We start from the raw sequence: 17,975 nt of genomic DNA on the forward strand, positions 1-17,975 counted from the left end.
CTACATGATTCCATATGCGTTATTTCATAGTTTTGATGTCTTCACTATTATTCTACAATGTAGAACATAGTACAAATAAAGAAAAACCCTTGAATGAGTAGGTGTCCAAACYTTTGACTGGTACTGTATGCGTATGTCATGTATTGTTGTGATAGTGCAGCTACGATGTTGAAGACACATTTCCCTTAGGGATAAAGACAGTCTGGTCATGGCTTTGTTTTGTCCTACAGCTGTGTACCACCAACCCCAAGAAGGACTCACGTAAAACCAAAAAAGAGACAGAGAACAGKTCATATTTTTGTAATGTTTGCATTTTTGTCTCATTTTCACAAAACAGGTAAAGGGGAAGGAAAAGCCTTTCAGTGGAACCTGAGGTATTTTGCGTCAAGCAGCCTAAGGTATCAGGATTTTCTTTTCAAAACTTACCTAAACTCACCAATGTTCTTAGATACGTTGCTATTTACACAACATAATGATAATTATATAATAATAATAATAATAATACATCAATACCAACAATTATAGCAATCGGGACAGCCTGCATCTTCTCTTKAACATGTTTKTAAATAATTATAACATCTTTTAAAAAATATAGAGAGTAGAAGGAAAGGCTAGGAAGAGAACTGAACACTGGAAATCCAGGTCTGACCTTACAGCAGCACAAAGGTATAGGTCAAAGGTCAAAGTTCGCCATAGAGAAAAGATAACCGAAGAGAAAGAAAACACATATGCGTATATCATAAATAAATAGACGAATCTCGCACCAGGAGAGCAATAGCATTCACTCACCTCTGAATCACAACAAATCCATTCTAGTTTCATCCCTTCCATTTTCTTTTTATCATACCTTTGGAAAATAAGAGTGAGCGCGATAGAGAGAGCGAGGGAGTGAGGGGGACATGCATTGTGCTGATGTGCAAGCAGTTTTGTATCCTGCTCCGGGCTTGGCTCACTGAAAGATCCCCTGAGAACAAACGAAAGGTGGCGGTTGTATCYTTGTGTGTGACTATGTGTGTGTGGAGGGGGTTTGTTTCAGCTTTGGGCTCCTCTCATATCCCAACACTGTGTAATTCTCTCTGTGTGTGTGTGTCTGTGTGGAAACTAGCCAACAGAATGAGTCTAGCGCTCTTAGGTGGATGTCTCTAATATTGTCAAATGTCTGGATCTACTTGCATATACCAGTAGTTGTTGTCATTAGCCCTCGAGAAATCAACAGTCCTTCCTGCAATAATTCTGCTCTTTAGAAGAGTACTGGGTTGAGTAAAGTTCAGTCTCCTCACACTAACAGTCTCCCAGTAGATATCYTAATAACTGCAGGAGCCCACAATCACAATAAATAACATCATAAATACACACAACTGAAGAGTCAACACAGTGAGCACAAGGCGTGGAAAATATGTACTTTCAGCGTCTTCTCAATGTCTTTTCAACCCAAAATACATATTTTGTACGTCTTTTCAATGTCTTTCAAACGTTTTGTGCTCATAGGGAAGTAGCTAGGAACCCCTCAGATGACTGTTCTTCAGCATACCACACGTCTGGTAATATCACCAGGGGTTAGAGCGTGTTGGTACACTTAGGAAGTGGATGGGATACTTGTTTTTGAAGAGAGTGACAGAAAAGTGCATTTTAACGTCAGATGAAACCCAAAATACATCACTCTCCCTCCAAATAATGAACATCACATATTGCTTGCTTGTAGTTTTGTGTGTGTTGTTGTATGTGTATGTGTTTCATAAATACCATTCAACAAAAACTGAGATTAACAGAGGGAAAAAGTCCACAAAACATTATTATTTCTCATTACCAGAATGAACAGATAAAATAAATTAAAACTATGAGAAAAAATGTTGATTAAAAGTCCATTAAAATTGCTATATATATTCATATAGTATTTGTCTGTCTGTCGCCAGCCACTCTGGAGCATGCTCAGTAGAGGCTGGAAGAAGGGGGGCATGGGTGGGGAGTATACATGGAGGGTGGGGTGTGTGGAGTGAGCCATGCGTGTACAGAACGCCACTACAGGGAGGTCGTAACTTAGACCTAACCCCTCCCCACCGCCCCAAACCTCCGTCACGTCACACCGTTTAACACTGGAAACAAGGGAGCAGACGAGGATTGTGGGAAAATACACTGTCAGTCTTTATCGGTCACTATGAGTCCTCATGAACCATGATGGGCTGACACGCCAACATGGAGGATCCTTCATTGTTTTGATGCAGTATCACCGGTATAGTCTCTCAGTAGACTCTGAATAGTATCTCACTGCAGTGTGATGTGGTGTGTCTCTGGGGTACATAGCGCTTTCTAAGTCTTTKTAATGAATGGTGGGGCAGACTGAGCCATGCTGGGGTTCACTGGGGCTGAAGTCAAGCTTTAGGAGGAAACCGCTTGGCTATACGCCTCAAATGACACCCTATAACCTAACTAGTGCTATACTTTTGGTGACATTTGTTCAAAAGTAGTGCACTATATGGGGGATAGGGAGCCCTTTGTGATTTGCCCCAGGGTCCCTTTTYRTCTAGCTGACACCATACAGARGAAATAGTYCATAGTTCAGTGTCAGGCCCCACAGCCTCCATCTTCCCCAGAGTTTCTCTCTTCAGAGCGTTGTTTGGTAGTACTGTAGATGTACAGTAGTAGTAAATTGACAGTTGAACCTCATGTCTAGTCACAGAAACTCTCTGTCCATTTGTTTGTCTTCTCAGAGTTTGAGTCTTTAACACGGTCTGCGTAGGGATTATAAATCTCCCCCCTCTGTCCTCCCACCTCAGGTCCATTTGCCCCCCTCCCCCCCTCCCTGGGCGAGCAGGTTGTGGTCCGGAGTCCGGTTTGTCAAGATACCTCGATGATCTCCATGCTCCCGGAGAAGCTAGACTGCTTCCCAATCTTCCCCAGCTCYTCCCGGGAACGTGTCTCGGAGATGCCCTCCTCAAACTCCATCTGACAGCTGCGCCGCTTGAACTGCTTCTCGTTGCTGTTGGAGCCCGTCCCGTTAGCAACGGTCGTCGAGGAGTCCCGCTGTGATGATGATGCTGACGACGACGCCGTTTTGTCCCGCGGCACTTTCTCCCGTAGCCGCACCCCTTCGCTACACCCGAACGCCACGTACGCTGAGCTGCTTCCGAATCGCACTTCCACCCCTCCTCCACCGCCTCCTCCGAGTTCCATCCCTCCTTCCCCTACCTCTTCTGCCCCAAAGTACCAGGGGGTGTCGGTGGTAGGGGTGACTGGGGTGGTTGCCTGGACCGTGTCTCTGTGTTTGGTCCACATGGTCCCAGATCCCATGGTGGGCAGGGAGAGAAGCATGGAGCCCTTCAGGSTGTCGTCCAGGCTGGGGCTCTTGTGGACGGGCAGGGAGCGTCCCAGAGCCAGGCTGAGGGACTGGGGGTGTGGGAGGTAGGAGTGGACCGGGGAGGTGCTTGTGGATCCAGCTCCACCAGATCCAGAGCTGTGCTTGGCTTTCCTCCTGGGCCTGGACAATGAGGGACCTCCAGAGCGAACGCCCCCTTCACTGGGACCCCCGACGCCGAGACCTCCGATGCTGCCGCCGCACCCCGGGGAGGGGAAGGGCGACTCGGCTGAGCCAGGGCTGTCCGGGGCGGGGGAGAACTGGGGACAGATGCCGTTGACAGGGGGGCTGTCCAGTTTACACAGCTTGGGCACATCCTCGGAGTGTGTGGGCGTTGCCAGGCGCGGGCAGTGGGGGCTGCTAGGGGAGTACACAGACTTGATGTCCAGGGAGAAAGAGCGCTTCAGCCGGTTGGTGTCCAGGATGCGCTCGGCCGACAGGTGGAGGCCGTTGAAGCCCTGCTGGAGGGAGGTTGGCGAGGGGAGCTTGGGTTCTGAAGGGGTCGGGGGCTCTGCTAATGAAAAGTCATGATGACCGTTGACCTCTGAACCTGAGCTGACCCCGTTGACCTCTGAACCCTGGGATTGACCTTTGCCCTCAGAGGTCTTGTCATCCGACAGCGCTTGAAGGAGCCGCAGCCCCTTCTCGAACTCCAGCAGCTGGCCCAGGAAGTTGAAGTTGGGCGATATCGAAGGCCGCCGGTCCTTCACAAACCTGGTTAGGGGGGAAAAAAGTAAGCGAAATGTTAGTTCCAGTTAGAGTTGGGGATCCAGTTTCAAAATAAAGCAATACAAATATTTTATAAAGTTCCTCTAAGCTACTTCCTGTGTGAACATAATATTGATTGTTGGGTTGCATGTTGGGTTGCATGCAGGGATACTATCTCCTTCCCCAGAGTCAGATGAACCCGTGGATACCATTTTTATGTCTCCGTGTCCAGTATGAAGGAAGTTAGAGGTAGTTTCGTGAGCCAATGCTAACTAGMGTTAGCGCAATGACTGGAAGTCTATGGGTCTGGCAGATACCCATCGACTTCCAGTTATTGCGCTGACGCTAGTTACTAATTGCGCTCGCGCTAGTTCACAACTTCCTTCAAACTGCACACAGAGATATAACAATGGGATCCATTAGTTAATTTGAGTCTGGGGAAGTAGATCAAGGGGCTCATCGCCAAAATCCTGAAGTATCCCTTTAAGTAGCAGGTTACCCCCTGATGAACTGGTGTGAACTAACTGAAAAGATGATCCTAGGTCTATCTTCTCCGGACAACACCGCTAGTTCCTATTGTACACTGTTGTACAGTTCCTCTGGCAACCATAACAATTTCATTTCTCACGMCTGGGGAGTAGAGTTGACTGTCTAGCGTTTCCTCAAACACTGAGGCGCCTTTTTCAAAGACGCTGCAACTTAAGCTCAGCTGGAGCGAAGGGGAGTGTCGGGGGGGAGAGAGAGTGTACCTGTAGGCGTCATCCGATGACAAGCCCATTGTCTTCATGATGTATGCGATGGCGATGGTTGCCGAGCGTGAGATTCCAGCCAGGCAGTGCACAATGACTCTGCAGTTTGACACCTTGGCTTTGTCTGTTGGGAGGGGGGAACAAACACGTGTGAACACACACAGCTGTACACAACACCCAGGAACAGTTAGTCAGAACAGAGAGTCCCGAGAGAATGGAAAGCCCATTGAAAACGATCCGCCACTTCCTGTTCAGCACTGGGGGGGTCGTCGCCATGGCGATTAACATGGCTTTGTGAGTGTCTCTATKGATGCAGTTTATTGTATGTGTTCAAGTACCACTTGTGAAAGCAAGGAGAAGTGTATGGTGCTGTACATTGTGATTATGTGATATTTTGAATATGAGGGCTGTTTCACTATGTCGTGTGACATACACTACCGTCGGGCTACTAGTGCATATTACCGCTGCATATTCTCCCGCACGTACAAAAGACACCCAGAGAATCTTGACTTACCGATGAATTCATTGGTTTTCTCCAGCCAGGGCAGTAGCTTCTCGCAGTAGTTGTCGTTGACGGGGATCCGCATGAAGTGGCTCTCGCCGATGAAGTCAGGCTTGGGACAGGTGTTACTGGCATTCAGCACGTACGTGATGCCATTCTGAACCATCAGGTCCTACAGACAGACACAACGAGAGACACAGACTGTTAGGAAAGGCAATAACAGACCGAAGAATTGACAGCAAAGGTAACACTTCGTTTCTGCTCACAGTCCCTCTACTCCGATTCAGAGTGTTCAATAGTCACATGTATGGGGTTGCGGGTGTGATTGCAGGGTACATGCAGGACTAGTGAAATAAAAGAATGGAAATGGTCACGTAAAACAATATGAATATAAATAGCACTACAGACATAATAACAACTGTGGCCTTGATGAATAAATAAATGTCCCTTCTCTGCTATGGGCTCACCTTGTTGAGGACGTSTTTCTGCGATCCCAGGTAGAGGTGTGGTAGGATGCGTGTGGGGCCTACATTAGCTACAGGTAGGCAGGGCTGTGATATGCTCATAGGCAAAGCTGGCTTGCCCTCACACAGCCCGGGGAAACAGGAGGAGAACGCAGCAAAGCCCCCTACAGGAGAAGAGAGAGAGAGAGACAGAGGACAAAAACATCAGTTATACTCTACAATACAACTTTCCCCAAATTGGCAAAACGTTTGGGAGCCCCTGCATTTGGTTCAGCCGCACATACAGAACTCACGACTCAGTACACGGTATCTCTTGGTGCACTGAATCCCCTTATGTTACAAACGTGTGTTCCAACAACATCGCCTAACCATTTGAAACTGTGGACATATTGTAGATAACAGTTGGAGCTAGAATGTGAGATAGTGCCTCTGCTCCCAGATCAGTAGGAAAACTTTCTCTGCCGCATCTTTGACTGGAGGTTAGTTTGGCTATTGGGCGCTGAGGAATGTGTGTAGCTGGCCCTTTAAGAGCAGGCGGATCCACTTTTGGCCTGTGTGTGCGTTAGTGTGTGTTAGATACTGTGTGTGTGTGTGTGCGGCTCTGTTTCCTGCATGAGCTCATGTCCTGTAGCAGAGAATTGCGTCAGGGCTGGGGAATGAGAGAGGCCACAGGTGCAGGGCCAGCACAGAGGCCCAGTAACATCCCCCTGACGACCGCGCAGTACACGCGCACACTTACACGCACACAGCATACAAACGCACACACACGCGCGCCCACACACAACCGCACAGTACACACACACACACACACACACACACAACACACACACACCACACACACACACACACACCACACCACACACACACACACACACACACACACACACACACACACACACACACACAGTCGTTTGTACAGAAGCCTGCATACACATGCAAAACCACACAAAGACAATCTTACACAATCTTGCTCACTCTCGCTTTCCAGGTCTGACCACACACACACACGAACAAACACACACTCACTCATCATTACTCTGCATTACCACGGTTGTATAACTTCTGGGCGGGGCTAAGGGGGGAGGGAGAGTGAATGACCTCGCCGAGCAAGGAAAGGTGGGAGGAGAGGAAGAAGGAGGAGGGCTTCAAGGAAACCCTGAGCCCCAGCCGAAGGATTAGAACCTAATCTAGGTTCTGTCCTGCCTGCCCCAATCTGGCCTACTGGCACACACACACACACACACACACACACACACACACACACACACACACACACACACACACACACACACACACACACACACACACACACACACACCACACACACACACACACACACACACACACACACACACACCAAAGTGCTGCTGTGCTGAATATGGGTCGTAGTGGAGTCAGTGAGAGCAGAGTGTATTCTGACCCACTGATAGGCAGGCAGACGTCGGGCTATATCTGGCGCCCGTCTCTTTAAGAGTAGAGAGGAGGAGAGAGGAGAGGATTGAGAGGAGGGCCTGCCTGTTTCCAGCTATTAATGGCAACCAGGGCAAAAGGATGACATCACCTCTCCACATGCAGTCGGCAGGCAGAGAGAGAAAGTCCGCAAAACAAATGAAGAAAGAGAGGGACAGAAAGAGTACGATCTTACTACGACTAAGGGAGTCCCCTCTTCCCTCAATTAGCACACTTGCTTTCAGCAGTAGTCTACGACTGCACAGATATAATAACTTCTGGAACAGTCCTCACTCAGAACCACCCTTCCTCCATATGCACTTTATTCACACGGCATAGAACAGAACAGTGGAAGGAAGGGAGGGAAGGAAGGATCTCTTTCAGGTTGTTCTTTGAAGGATCTCTTCCTGGTTGTGCTCATGCTCTCTCTCTCTCTAAGCTCCCCTGACCGAGGAAGGAGTGTGTTCCTGAAAAACAGGAAAACCCCACGTCACGTCAGAAACATTTCCTTTTTCATTGGAGGACATTTGTCAGAGAGTTGTTGAGAGGATCAAGTCAGCCTGGGACAGTGGGTGTTCCTTAGCTAGTGCTGCCTTTATGCAAAACGACCTACTCTCCTCCTCAGGTACAGAGAGCAGAGATAACACAACAGGATTGTGTACCCTGGGTCTATTGAGGGCTGTTTCAGCAGCATTATGTCAACACCTATCAAACACACACACACACCACTGAGCTGTCCAAAGGTTTTACCGTGGGCCTGCGCTGTGTTCGTTGGCTCTCAGTCAGCACTGATAACACACACACTCACTGTCACCGGTCACCTGACCTTCAGACTTAATGTTGCTATGGCAACCACACGGGACGATGTGGCCGACCGTTGGGCCTATTGTCCCTGGGGTGCTGTCACTATGGGAAAACCCACCATGCGCGCACACACATATATAGAATGCCCTCATACACACACTCTGAGCACCCTGATGATGTGCCAGAGAGACATGCAACTCACATCCCACAAAAAGTACCGGATGACACATCTCTCCATTCCAATCCAAACACGCGTCATTGAAAATACCCATGACACACTCGGGTCCAGCTGTCTGATGCGATGACATCATAAAGTCAAGTGTCTGTAAGCGCTGAGAAACACAGTCCCAGACCAGGTCTGCTTCCCAAATGGCGCCGCATTCCCTATGCAGTGCACTACTTTTGACCCGGGGCCGAAAGTAGTGCACTGCATAGGGAATAGGGTGCCATATGGGATGCACCTCACCCCAGACAACAGCCTGTTCTGGTTGAGGCTCGTGTTCCACTTAGTTTCTGGCTAGAACAACTGCTCTAGGACCAGTTTCCTGTCCCCCCAGGGTCTCACCTTCCCCATTATCAGCTGAATAGCTAAACTGATCCTGGCTGTTGAGTAGCCACCTTTCAGTCTGGTAGCCAACTCACTGGGCACGGGGGAAAGAGGGCACTGTGTCGCTCGCCATCAGCTTCAACAGCCAGTGTTGACTTCCTTTTTCCTCTCCCTCACATCCCGTCTCCTCCGCTCCGTTATGTCATGCGTTTTATTCTCTCCTCTCTCGGAGCGCCCCGGCCCTCCCTTGTTTACCGAATGGTCTCTCTCTCCCTTTTCCCCTTTGTTTCTCCATCCCTCCACAGGGAACTCTTAGGGAGAAGTAGGGTAATGTTCACACATCGAGATGCCACACATATGACTGAATTTCATAGAGAAATACGTGTTGATAAGTGTAACATAACATTTATCAATGTATAGTTGAAGACAGAAATGGAAAGCTTGTATTTGTAGCAAGTTCATGGGGACAAAGGATCCCTTTTCCACAGAACACATGGCTTGTGTGTTGCCATATCTTGAAAGCAGCACACACGCTTTTCCACCAAAACAAATCACATTCTCCATTACTACAAACAGTCTCAGTTATGATAAATAAAAGGTCTGTTTGTATGGCCTGAAATCACTGAGATATTGACTGAACACAGAGAGTGAGAGAAAGAGCCTGTCTGTTAATTTACGCTGTTGGTACTATTGAATGGCCCTCAAAACCAAACCCCCCCAAAACCAAACCCAGCATTATGACTTACTGGAGGGGAACACACACACGCAGATATGGGCAGTATTTCTGTTGTATTTGAATTACTTCTGAGTATTTAGTATGTTGTATTACACTGGGCTGAACTACACTCCAGTGCATTTTTTGATAGCTGTAATTTGTATTGTCAAAATACCAAAAACTTGTATATACCATATATTTCTATACCATATATTTTGTGGCCCCCTTTCACACCCTACATTAGTATCAAAAGTCTGATAAGAGCGTCTGATAAATAAACAAAGTATACATGTATATGTAAAAAGGAACAATCGTGCTGAGTACTACTCTGATAAGCGCCGTCACGAAACGAGGCCCATGACAATACCCAGTGATCCAGGGTGATTTTTGTATTTTAAAACACACCATACATGTATTTGAATTAGGTACAATACTTTGCAAAAGCATCTTATTTTGTTTTAATACATTGGTCTTTCGGGTGTTTTTGTAGTTGCATTTTGTAATTGACGCCCATCACTATGCACACGCACGCACGTACACTCCCCCTCCCTTCTCCACCCCGGGGGAATTGATTTGTCTGCCCTCCCTCCCTCCCTCCCTCCCTCCCTCCCTCCCATCATTCATATGGGGGGAGACATGACGCCATCCTCTGTGCCCCTCCAGCTGTCCCCTGTGCTCTGTAGGGGACATTAGCATTTCAATGTGTGTGTCCCCCCCCTCCCTCTCCCCACTATGACATCATTGCACACATGCCCCACTCCACTCTGCTCCACAAAGAGTCTGCTAAAGCAGCAGGGGGCCAAGCGTAGCCACTCGATCAGCGTGTCACAAAGGACAACAAAATTGCAATGTAGCGGATTGAAGGGCAACCAGTATCTATCTGTTTGTGCCTATGTTATGTTTATGGTAGCGTTAGCATGTGGCTATGTGTGTTTGAGTGTAAGTAGTGGGGGTGGTTTGTAGCAGCCAGGCAGCTTACTTCCTGAGGGCAACACAGTCTGAGAATAACCACCATGGCACTAACAACACCTCTATTGAATAATAATAATCATTTGGTGGGTGCCTATATTTGTCCCTTTTCACACATTTACAAGTGTGTATTAATATATTGGTATTGGAAATGTTTTTTTTTGTTGCATATCCCACTCTCCCTGAGAGACCCTCGGAGAGTGGGGTCACGGCCAGAGTCTGCCATTATCAACGGCGACCCTGGAGCAATTAGGTTTAAGTGCCTTGCTCAAGGCCATGTCAGCAGATTTTTCACCTTGTCGGCTCGGGGATTCCAACAAGCGACCTTTCGGTTACCGGCCCGACGCTCTAACCCCTCGGCTACCTTCCGCTCATTTTCAACAGGTGATGACAAACGTGTAATTGTCTCTATCTTGACTAACGAGTTTGACGGCTCCTGCCTTGAAGCCATTGCACAGCGTGAATAGGACCAGGTGTGGAGTGCTGGGCTCACAGCACTGAACCAGTTCACAGCACTGAACCAGCTCACAGCACTGAACCAGTTCACAGCACTGAACCAGCTCACAGCACTGAACCAGTTCACTGCACTGAACCAGCTCACTGCACTGAACCAGCGTGCACTGCAAGCTGAACCAGCTCACAGCAGCGAACCAGCTCACAGCACTGAATCCAGCTCTACAGCACTGAACCAGTTCACAGCACTGAACACCAAGCATGACACAGCACTGAACACTCAGCGCATGGTCACGAGCACTGACAAGCTCACAAGCACTCAACCAGTTCACAGCACTGAACCAGTTCACAGCACTGAACCAGCTCACAGCACTGAACCAGTTCACAGCACTGAACGCAGTTCACAGCCCTGAACCAGCTCACAGCCCTGAACCAGCTCACAGCACTGAACAGTTCACAGCACTGTAACCAGTTCACAGCACTGAATCAGTTCACAGCACTGAACCACATGCAGAGCATACACACTCTCCAGCACATCTAATATATAGCTACAACACAACACACACACACACACACACACACACACACACACACACACACACACACACACACACAACACACACACACACAACACACACACACAACCACACACAGTGACACCTCGACATTGTCTATCTCCTGCTGTGTGAAATGTGTATATAAAACCCTGGCTTCAGTGCACCCACAAAATCGATAAATTTAGCTGTTCAAGTGCATGGTAATGAGCAGAGAAAGAGAGTAGGGATAGAGAAGGAGAGTGGGGGAGAACCAGACTAGAGATGAATGGATTGATGTTATTGACGAAGTAGTTAGATGAGAGAGTAGATGAGTTAGAGAATGAGAGAGAGAGAGCCAGAGATGATGAGTGGGGCGGAGGAGGGAGGGTCGACGATCGAGAAGGGGTCACTTTGAATGATTAGTTTTGACATAGTCAATCGTACTCACAGCAGAGAGAGTGAGCACTATGTCACGCTGCAGAGCTGAGCTTTCTCTCATCTCTTTCTATCCCTCTGATAAATCCCTCTATTCTGCTTGTCCATCTTCTCTTTCATTCTCTTTCTTCAAGCCTCTGCAAATCCCAGACTTCAAGGGATGCCTGGATCTCCAGTAAGTAAGCCATACCCCCATACCTCAATACTGTTTTACCCACCTAAACCCCTACCCTTGTACCTTGTAGAGTTGTAACCCACAACCTCTGCAACATACCCCTTGTGCCCCCAGCTCCCCCATAGCCCAATACACCCATGTGAGGGTCTCCCCCCCCCACAAAGCCCCCCAGCCTGGGTCAGTACACACCTCGTAACTCCCTCCCTTCTTTGGTCCTGCGGACTCTGATCTTCAGCCTCCTGTCTGACTCCTGCAGGACAGGCCAGAAACAGTCCTCCGCCGGGGCTATGACCACGTCCAGAGGCATCGCCCTCAACACGCTCAACATACACGCGTTCTGGTGTGCTCAGATCTGGTATACACTGACTGGACGTCCAGACCGGGGGAGTCCCCCAGGAATAAGTCGGCAGAACGGGTAAACAAACAAATCACTTGGTTCCCGAAAAAGGTCCAAAACTCGACACCACAAAGTCCCGAGTCGTCACTACTCACACTGGTGGTGTCTACTCAACTCAGACGGTCCCCAAGTCCAAGGAGCAGAACCTTAGTCCCAGAACTCAAGAGAATGGACGGAACCCGCTAACAGAAAGCAAGCTACTCCCAAACATCTGTAGATGTACTGTCCACAAGTTCCACAAGCCAGTTCTAGAACTCATTCAGATCAAAATCCACCAAGAATGAGATGTATCCTATAATATCTAACAAAGCCATAGAGATCCAGCAGTATTTTGAGGAATAATAAAATGAATAACTATGGAGAAAACAAATGGTGGTCATGTATCTGTATCTCTCTCTCTCTGTCTGTCCTGTGCTGTATTGCCTGCAGTTGCTACAGTGTGTCTCTCCGTGCCTTCTCTCCGTGTGTGTGTGTGTGTGTGTGAGCCCACAGCCAGAAGTGCAGTACCCTATTGTTGTGCTGCTTCGCTCTCCCAGTCTCTCATTCGCTCACACTCCTCCCCCTCCCTCTCTCCCTTTCCTCTGTATAGAGGATGACGTAGTTGTTCTCTCTTTCCTCTCGCTCTCGCTTGCCCGGGGAGGGGGGTGGGGGGGGGGGGGGGGGTGAGTGAATGAGCTCACTTGCCGTGAGCTAAGACTCTGACCCCATCCTCTCCTCTCCCTCCCTCCCCTCCTCCCTCACATGGTCCCTCCCTCCTCCTCTCTTGCTCCCTCCTTCCCTCTCTTGTGGAGCCAGCGCTCTGTCATAGCTAATGTCTAAGGCATGTAACCGCATTCCTTACTCACCAGACAAATATGTGGCTACCTCAGGGGCCTAGCGAGCTGGAGCAGAGAGAGACGGCAACTACTGCTCAATGGGTTTTAGCAAAATACACTGTGTCTCCGTGTGTTTGTGTTTAATTAAATAGTGTGTGATTTATAATGTGCAGTGTGTGTGCATACAACAAGTAGGAGATATCACTCCCTCTGAAACACATCACTCAATCTGCCTTGGCAACCCACACACTCAATGCCTGTGTGTGTGTGTGTATGTATATATGTGTGTGTGTGTGTGTGTACACACTAACATTCAAAAGTTTGGGGTCACCTAGAAATGTCCTTGTTTTTGAAAGAAAAGCACAATTTTTGTCCATTAAAATAACATCAAATTGATCAGACTTTACAGACGCCTCACAAGTCCTCAACTGACAGCTTCATTAAATAGTACCCGCAAAATACCAGTCTCAACGTCAACAGTGAAGAGGCGACTCCGGAATGCTGGCTATCTAGGCAGAGTTCCTCTGTCCAGTGTCTGTGTTCTTTTGCCCATCTTTTATTTTTATTGGCCAGTCTGAGATATGGCTTTTTCTTTGCAACTCTGCCTAGAAGGCCAGCATCCAGGAGTAGTCTTTTCATTGTTGACTTTGAGACTGGTGTTTTGCGGGTACTATTTAATGAAGCTGCCAGTTGAGGACTTGTGAGGCGTCTATTTCTCAAACTCGACACTCCAATGTACTTGTCCTCTTGCTCAGTTGTTCACCGGGGCCTCCTACTCACCTTTCTATTCTGGTAAGAGCCAGTTTGCACTGTTCTTTGAAGGGACTAGTACACAGCATTGTACCAGATCTTCAGTTTCTTGGCAATTTCTCGCACGGAATAGCCTTCATTTCTCAGAACAAGCATAGACTGACGAGTTTCAGAAGAAAGTTATTCGTTTCTGGCCATTTTGAGCCTGTAATCGAACCCACAAATGCTGATGCTCCAGATACTCAACTAGTCTAAAGAAGGCCAGTTTTATTGCTTCTTTAATCAGGACAACAGTTTTCAGCTCTGCTAACATAATTGCAAAGGCATTTTCTAATGATCAATTAGCCTTTTAAAATAATAAACTTGACTTAGCTAACACAATGTGCCAATGGAACACAAGAGTGATGGTTGCTGATAATGGGCCTCTGTACGCCTATGTAGATATTCATGAACAAATCTGCCGTTTCCAGCAACAATAGTCATTTACAACATTAACAATTTCTACACTGTATTTCCGATCAATTTTATTTTATTTTAATGGACACATTTTTTAAAATGTTCTTTCAAAAACAAGGACATTTCTAAGTGACCCCAAACTTTTGAACGGTAGTGTATATATACATACATATACAGTACCCGTCAAATGTTTGGACACACCTACTCATCCAAGGGTTTTTCTTTATTTTACTATTTTCTACATTGTAGAATAACAGTGAAGACATCAAAACTATGAAATAACACATGGAATCATGTAGTAAGCAAAAAAGTGTAGACTCTTGAAAGTAGCCACCTCTTTGCCTTGATGACAGCTTTGCACACTCTTGGCATTCGCTCAACCAGCTTCACCTGGAGTGTTTTTCCAACAGTCTTGAAGGAGTTCCCACATATGCTAAGCACTGCTTTTCCTTTACTCCGCGGTCCAACTCATCCCAAACCATCTCAATTGGTTTGAGGTCGGGTGATTGTGGAGGCCAGGTCATCTGATGCAGCACTCCATCACTCTCCTTCTTGGTCAAATAGCCCTTACGCAGCCTGGAGGTGTGTTGGGTCATTGTCCTGTTGAAAAACAAATGATAGTCCTACTAAGCGCAAACCAGATGGTATGGCAAATGTGGAAGGGCCACCAGAGGGCAGGCTGGGCTCACGGATAGTAGCCCAACAAGGCATGTGGAGACATTGGTGGAGAATGCGGGCATTAGGTGGACGAGTGACACAAGGATAAGTGAGTAAATCAAGATTCTTCCAGTAGACCCGGAGGAACCATTCAAGAACGATGGACAACTCCCTACTACAACAGTTGATCACGGCACAGCAGACAACCATAGAACTCCTGCAACAACAGCTGAGCCAGCGAGAAGAACCTAGAGTGAAGCCAAGAGCGGCTGCTCACGCCATCTTACCTCGTCTCTCCAAGGAGGATGATATCGAGGCCTTCCTCATGACCTTCGAAAGGACGGCCACCTTGGAAGAGTGGCCGCCCACAGAATGGGAGAGCGCATTAGCCCCTCTTTTGACCGGGGTGGCCCAGGAAGCCTATTTTGACCAGGATTCCCGCGAAGCTGCGGACTATGGGCGACTAAAAACCGAGATCCTGTCCCGGTACCAGCTGACTGCCAGAGATAGAGCCGTAAAGCTCCATCAATGGACCTATACGGCTGACCAACCCGTCTGTGCCCAGATCTTCGCACTAATACGACTGACGAAACAGTGGCTGGAACCTGGAAAGGGAGTAGGACATGTGATAGAGACCCTCGTAGTGGACAAGATATTGAGGGAATTACCCAGTGACTTAAAAAGAGTTGTGGGGCAAGCCAACCCGTTGTCAGCCGACGACATAGCCCAGGCGGTGGAAACATATCGATCTACAGGGGAGTTGTTAAAAAGTGACAAGGAGGAACGGAAGGATTCTGAAAATCCCGTACCACGACTCACCCCGGCAGGTCTGCCACCGAAACGTCCAAACCTCCTCCGGAGGTGGGAGAAGTCATCCCCCACGCAGCAGGGTCAGTGTTATAAATGTCAGTCTCCCGACCATTATGCCCCAAAATGTCCTAGCAAGAACGAGTCCATGGTCACGGAGTCATCGCTGCCCATCCCCACACATCCCGGTTCGAGAGGGCAGGATCAACACTGTTGGTTAGCAGAAATAGCCCCAGCCCCAGAGATTCCGGTTCGAGTAGAAGGACAAGATGTGGTAGCCATTCTCGACTCGGGAAGTATGGTTACGTTAGTAGAAAAGCGGATGGTGACCTCCTCCTACTATTACCCTACCGTGAATCTGTCTATTCTCACTCCGAAAGGAAGGTGTACAGTCAGGGCAGGGAAAGTACCCCAGCTGAAGGTGCCATTATTGATCGGAAGAGACTGTCCCCTATATAAGGAGCTTCGGCAGATGACGTTATGCACGGGAAGAAGGGGGACAGGAAAAAAAACCAAATCCAAGCCCGAGGTAGTAGTCCTACAAGGAGACGTTGCCGCGTCCTCGTCCTCTGGAGCAGAGGAAGAAATAGCGACCCAACGTTTACGACAGATATTCCAGGAAACCACCAATGAAGACACCTGCGAAGGGTTATACACGACGCAGAAAGGAAGGAGCAACCAGGCGCTAAGGGATATATTTGAAGCACCATCCGAGGACGGTACCTGGAAGGGATTCCCCTCGGTCACCCCTGGCGGGGATGGGGAACAACCTCCACACCCCTCTACCGAGGTCGACCTGCCCCAGGAATTAAAGGGACAGCTCGGCACCTCGCAGCATAGAGACCCAGACATAAGGGAGGCCATGAGGAAGGTGAAGGTGATCGACGGGAGGAATGTCGACAGATCAGGTGAGCCCCCTTTCCCTTACTATGCAATCAGGCGGGGTCTCTTATATTGGGTCGTGCAACGAAGGGGGGAAAACCAGGAATTACTAATGGTTCCTAGACCATACAGGGATACAGTCCTACAGTTAGCCCATTCCCACATCCTAGGAGGACACCTGGCACGGGACAAGACTATCGACAGAATCATGCAGAGATCCTATTGGCCCCGTGTCACCCGGGGTGTGGCCAGGTATTGTAGGACATGTGATCAATGTCAGCGTACAGCTCCATGGCCACACCTACGTAACCCTTTGATTCCTCTCCCCATCATAGAGACCCCCTTTGAACGCATAGCTATGGACTTCGTGGGACCCCTCCCAAAATCCTCCAGAGGACATGAGTACATCCTAGTGGTCGTAGATTACGCTACCAAGTTCCCAGAGGCCATACCCCTGCGTAACATGTCGTCAAAGGGAATTGCCAAGGAATTGTTCATGATGTTCTCTCGGGTGGGCCTTCCCAAGACGATCTTAACCGATCAGGGAACCCCGTTCATGTCCCGGTTGATGAAGGACTTGTGTTCAACAGATACGTACAAGCATATTCCACCCTCAAACAGACGGGTTGTGCGAACGCTTGAACAAAACGATTAAAAGCATGTTGAGAAGAGTGGTGTCCCGAGATGGGAAAAACTGTGACATGCTTCTCCCACACTTAATGTTTGCCCTGCGAGAAGTACCCCAGGCGTCCACTGGATTCTCCCCGTTTGAATTGCTCTACGGCAGACCCTGTCGAGGGATCCTCAACAACCATGCCCCTTTCGATCCACAATAGAACATATTACCCTGATGAGAGACCGCGTGTCGGCAGTGTGGCCCATAGTAAAGGAGCATATGGAGAAGGGGCAAAGGACACAATGCCGGGCCTACGATAAGTCCGCGACACCCCGTGAGTTCACCGTGGGAGAGAAAGTGATGGTGCTCGCGCCCACGGCCGAACACCGGTTGCTGGCGCAGTGAAGGGGGCCCTACGAGGTAATGAAAAGGGTCTCACCGGCCAACTCTATCACATAAACCTGTTGAAGAAGTACCATGGAAGAGAGGAGGAGGTGGCTTTGATGGCCCCGGAGGGCAAAGGAAAAGAGGAGGCTCTACCACAGGTGCGCCGTGGCCAAACTCTCCTGCCGGAGCAGTCGAGACAGCTAGACAAGCTTATTATGAACATCGGTCGGGTATTCTCTCCATTCCCAGGACAAACAGATGTCCTGTTCCACCATATCCACACTGAACCCGGCAAGAAGATGCATATCTGCCCTTACAGGATTCCTGAGGCTCGCCGAGTCATCGCTAAG

General features: G+C 48.6%; 1 protein-coding gene across 3 annotated transcripts in view; it reads right to left on the minus strand.

The window, feature by feature from the left end:
- Positions 1-293: 293 nt before the first annotated feature.
- The window catches only part of LOC111962155 (dual specificity protein phosphatase 8), an 82,597-nt gene continuing 64,915 nt past the window's right edge, over positions 294-17,975 (minus strand). For 2 of the 3 annotated variants that reach the window (XM_023985018.2, XM_023985019.2), the window contains exons 4-7: positions 5,779-5,939; positions 5,324-5,483; positions 4,810-4,933; positions 294-4,066 (exon numbers count right to left, since the gene is read on the minus strand). In XM_023985018.2, coding sequence (XP_023840786.1) covers positions 2,836-4,066; positions 4,810-4,933; positions 5,324-5,483; positions 5,779-5,939 — 1,676 coding nt within the window. In that variant the 3' untranslated portion in view covers positions 294-2,835. Of the gene's footprint in view, positions 4,067-4,809; positions 4,934-5,323; positions 5,484-5,778; positions 5,940-12,047; positions 12,765-17,975 lie in introns of those variants that run through there. The other variant, XM_023985020.2, reaches the window with a different exon arrangement.

This window comes from Salvelinus sp. IW2-2015, linkage group LG4q.1:29, assembly GCF_002910315.2.
Source record: "Salvelinus sp. IW2-2015 linkage group LG4q.1:29, ASM291031v2, whole genome shotgun sequence".
In the NCBI taxonomy this organism is placed as follows: domain Eukaryota; kingdom Metazoa; phylum Chordata; class Actinopteri; order Salmoniformes; family Salmonidae; genus Salvelinus; species Salvelinus sp. IW2-2015.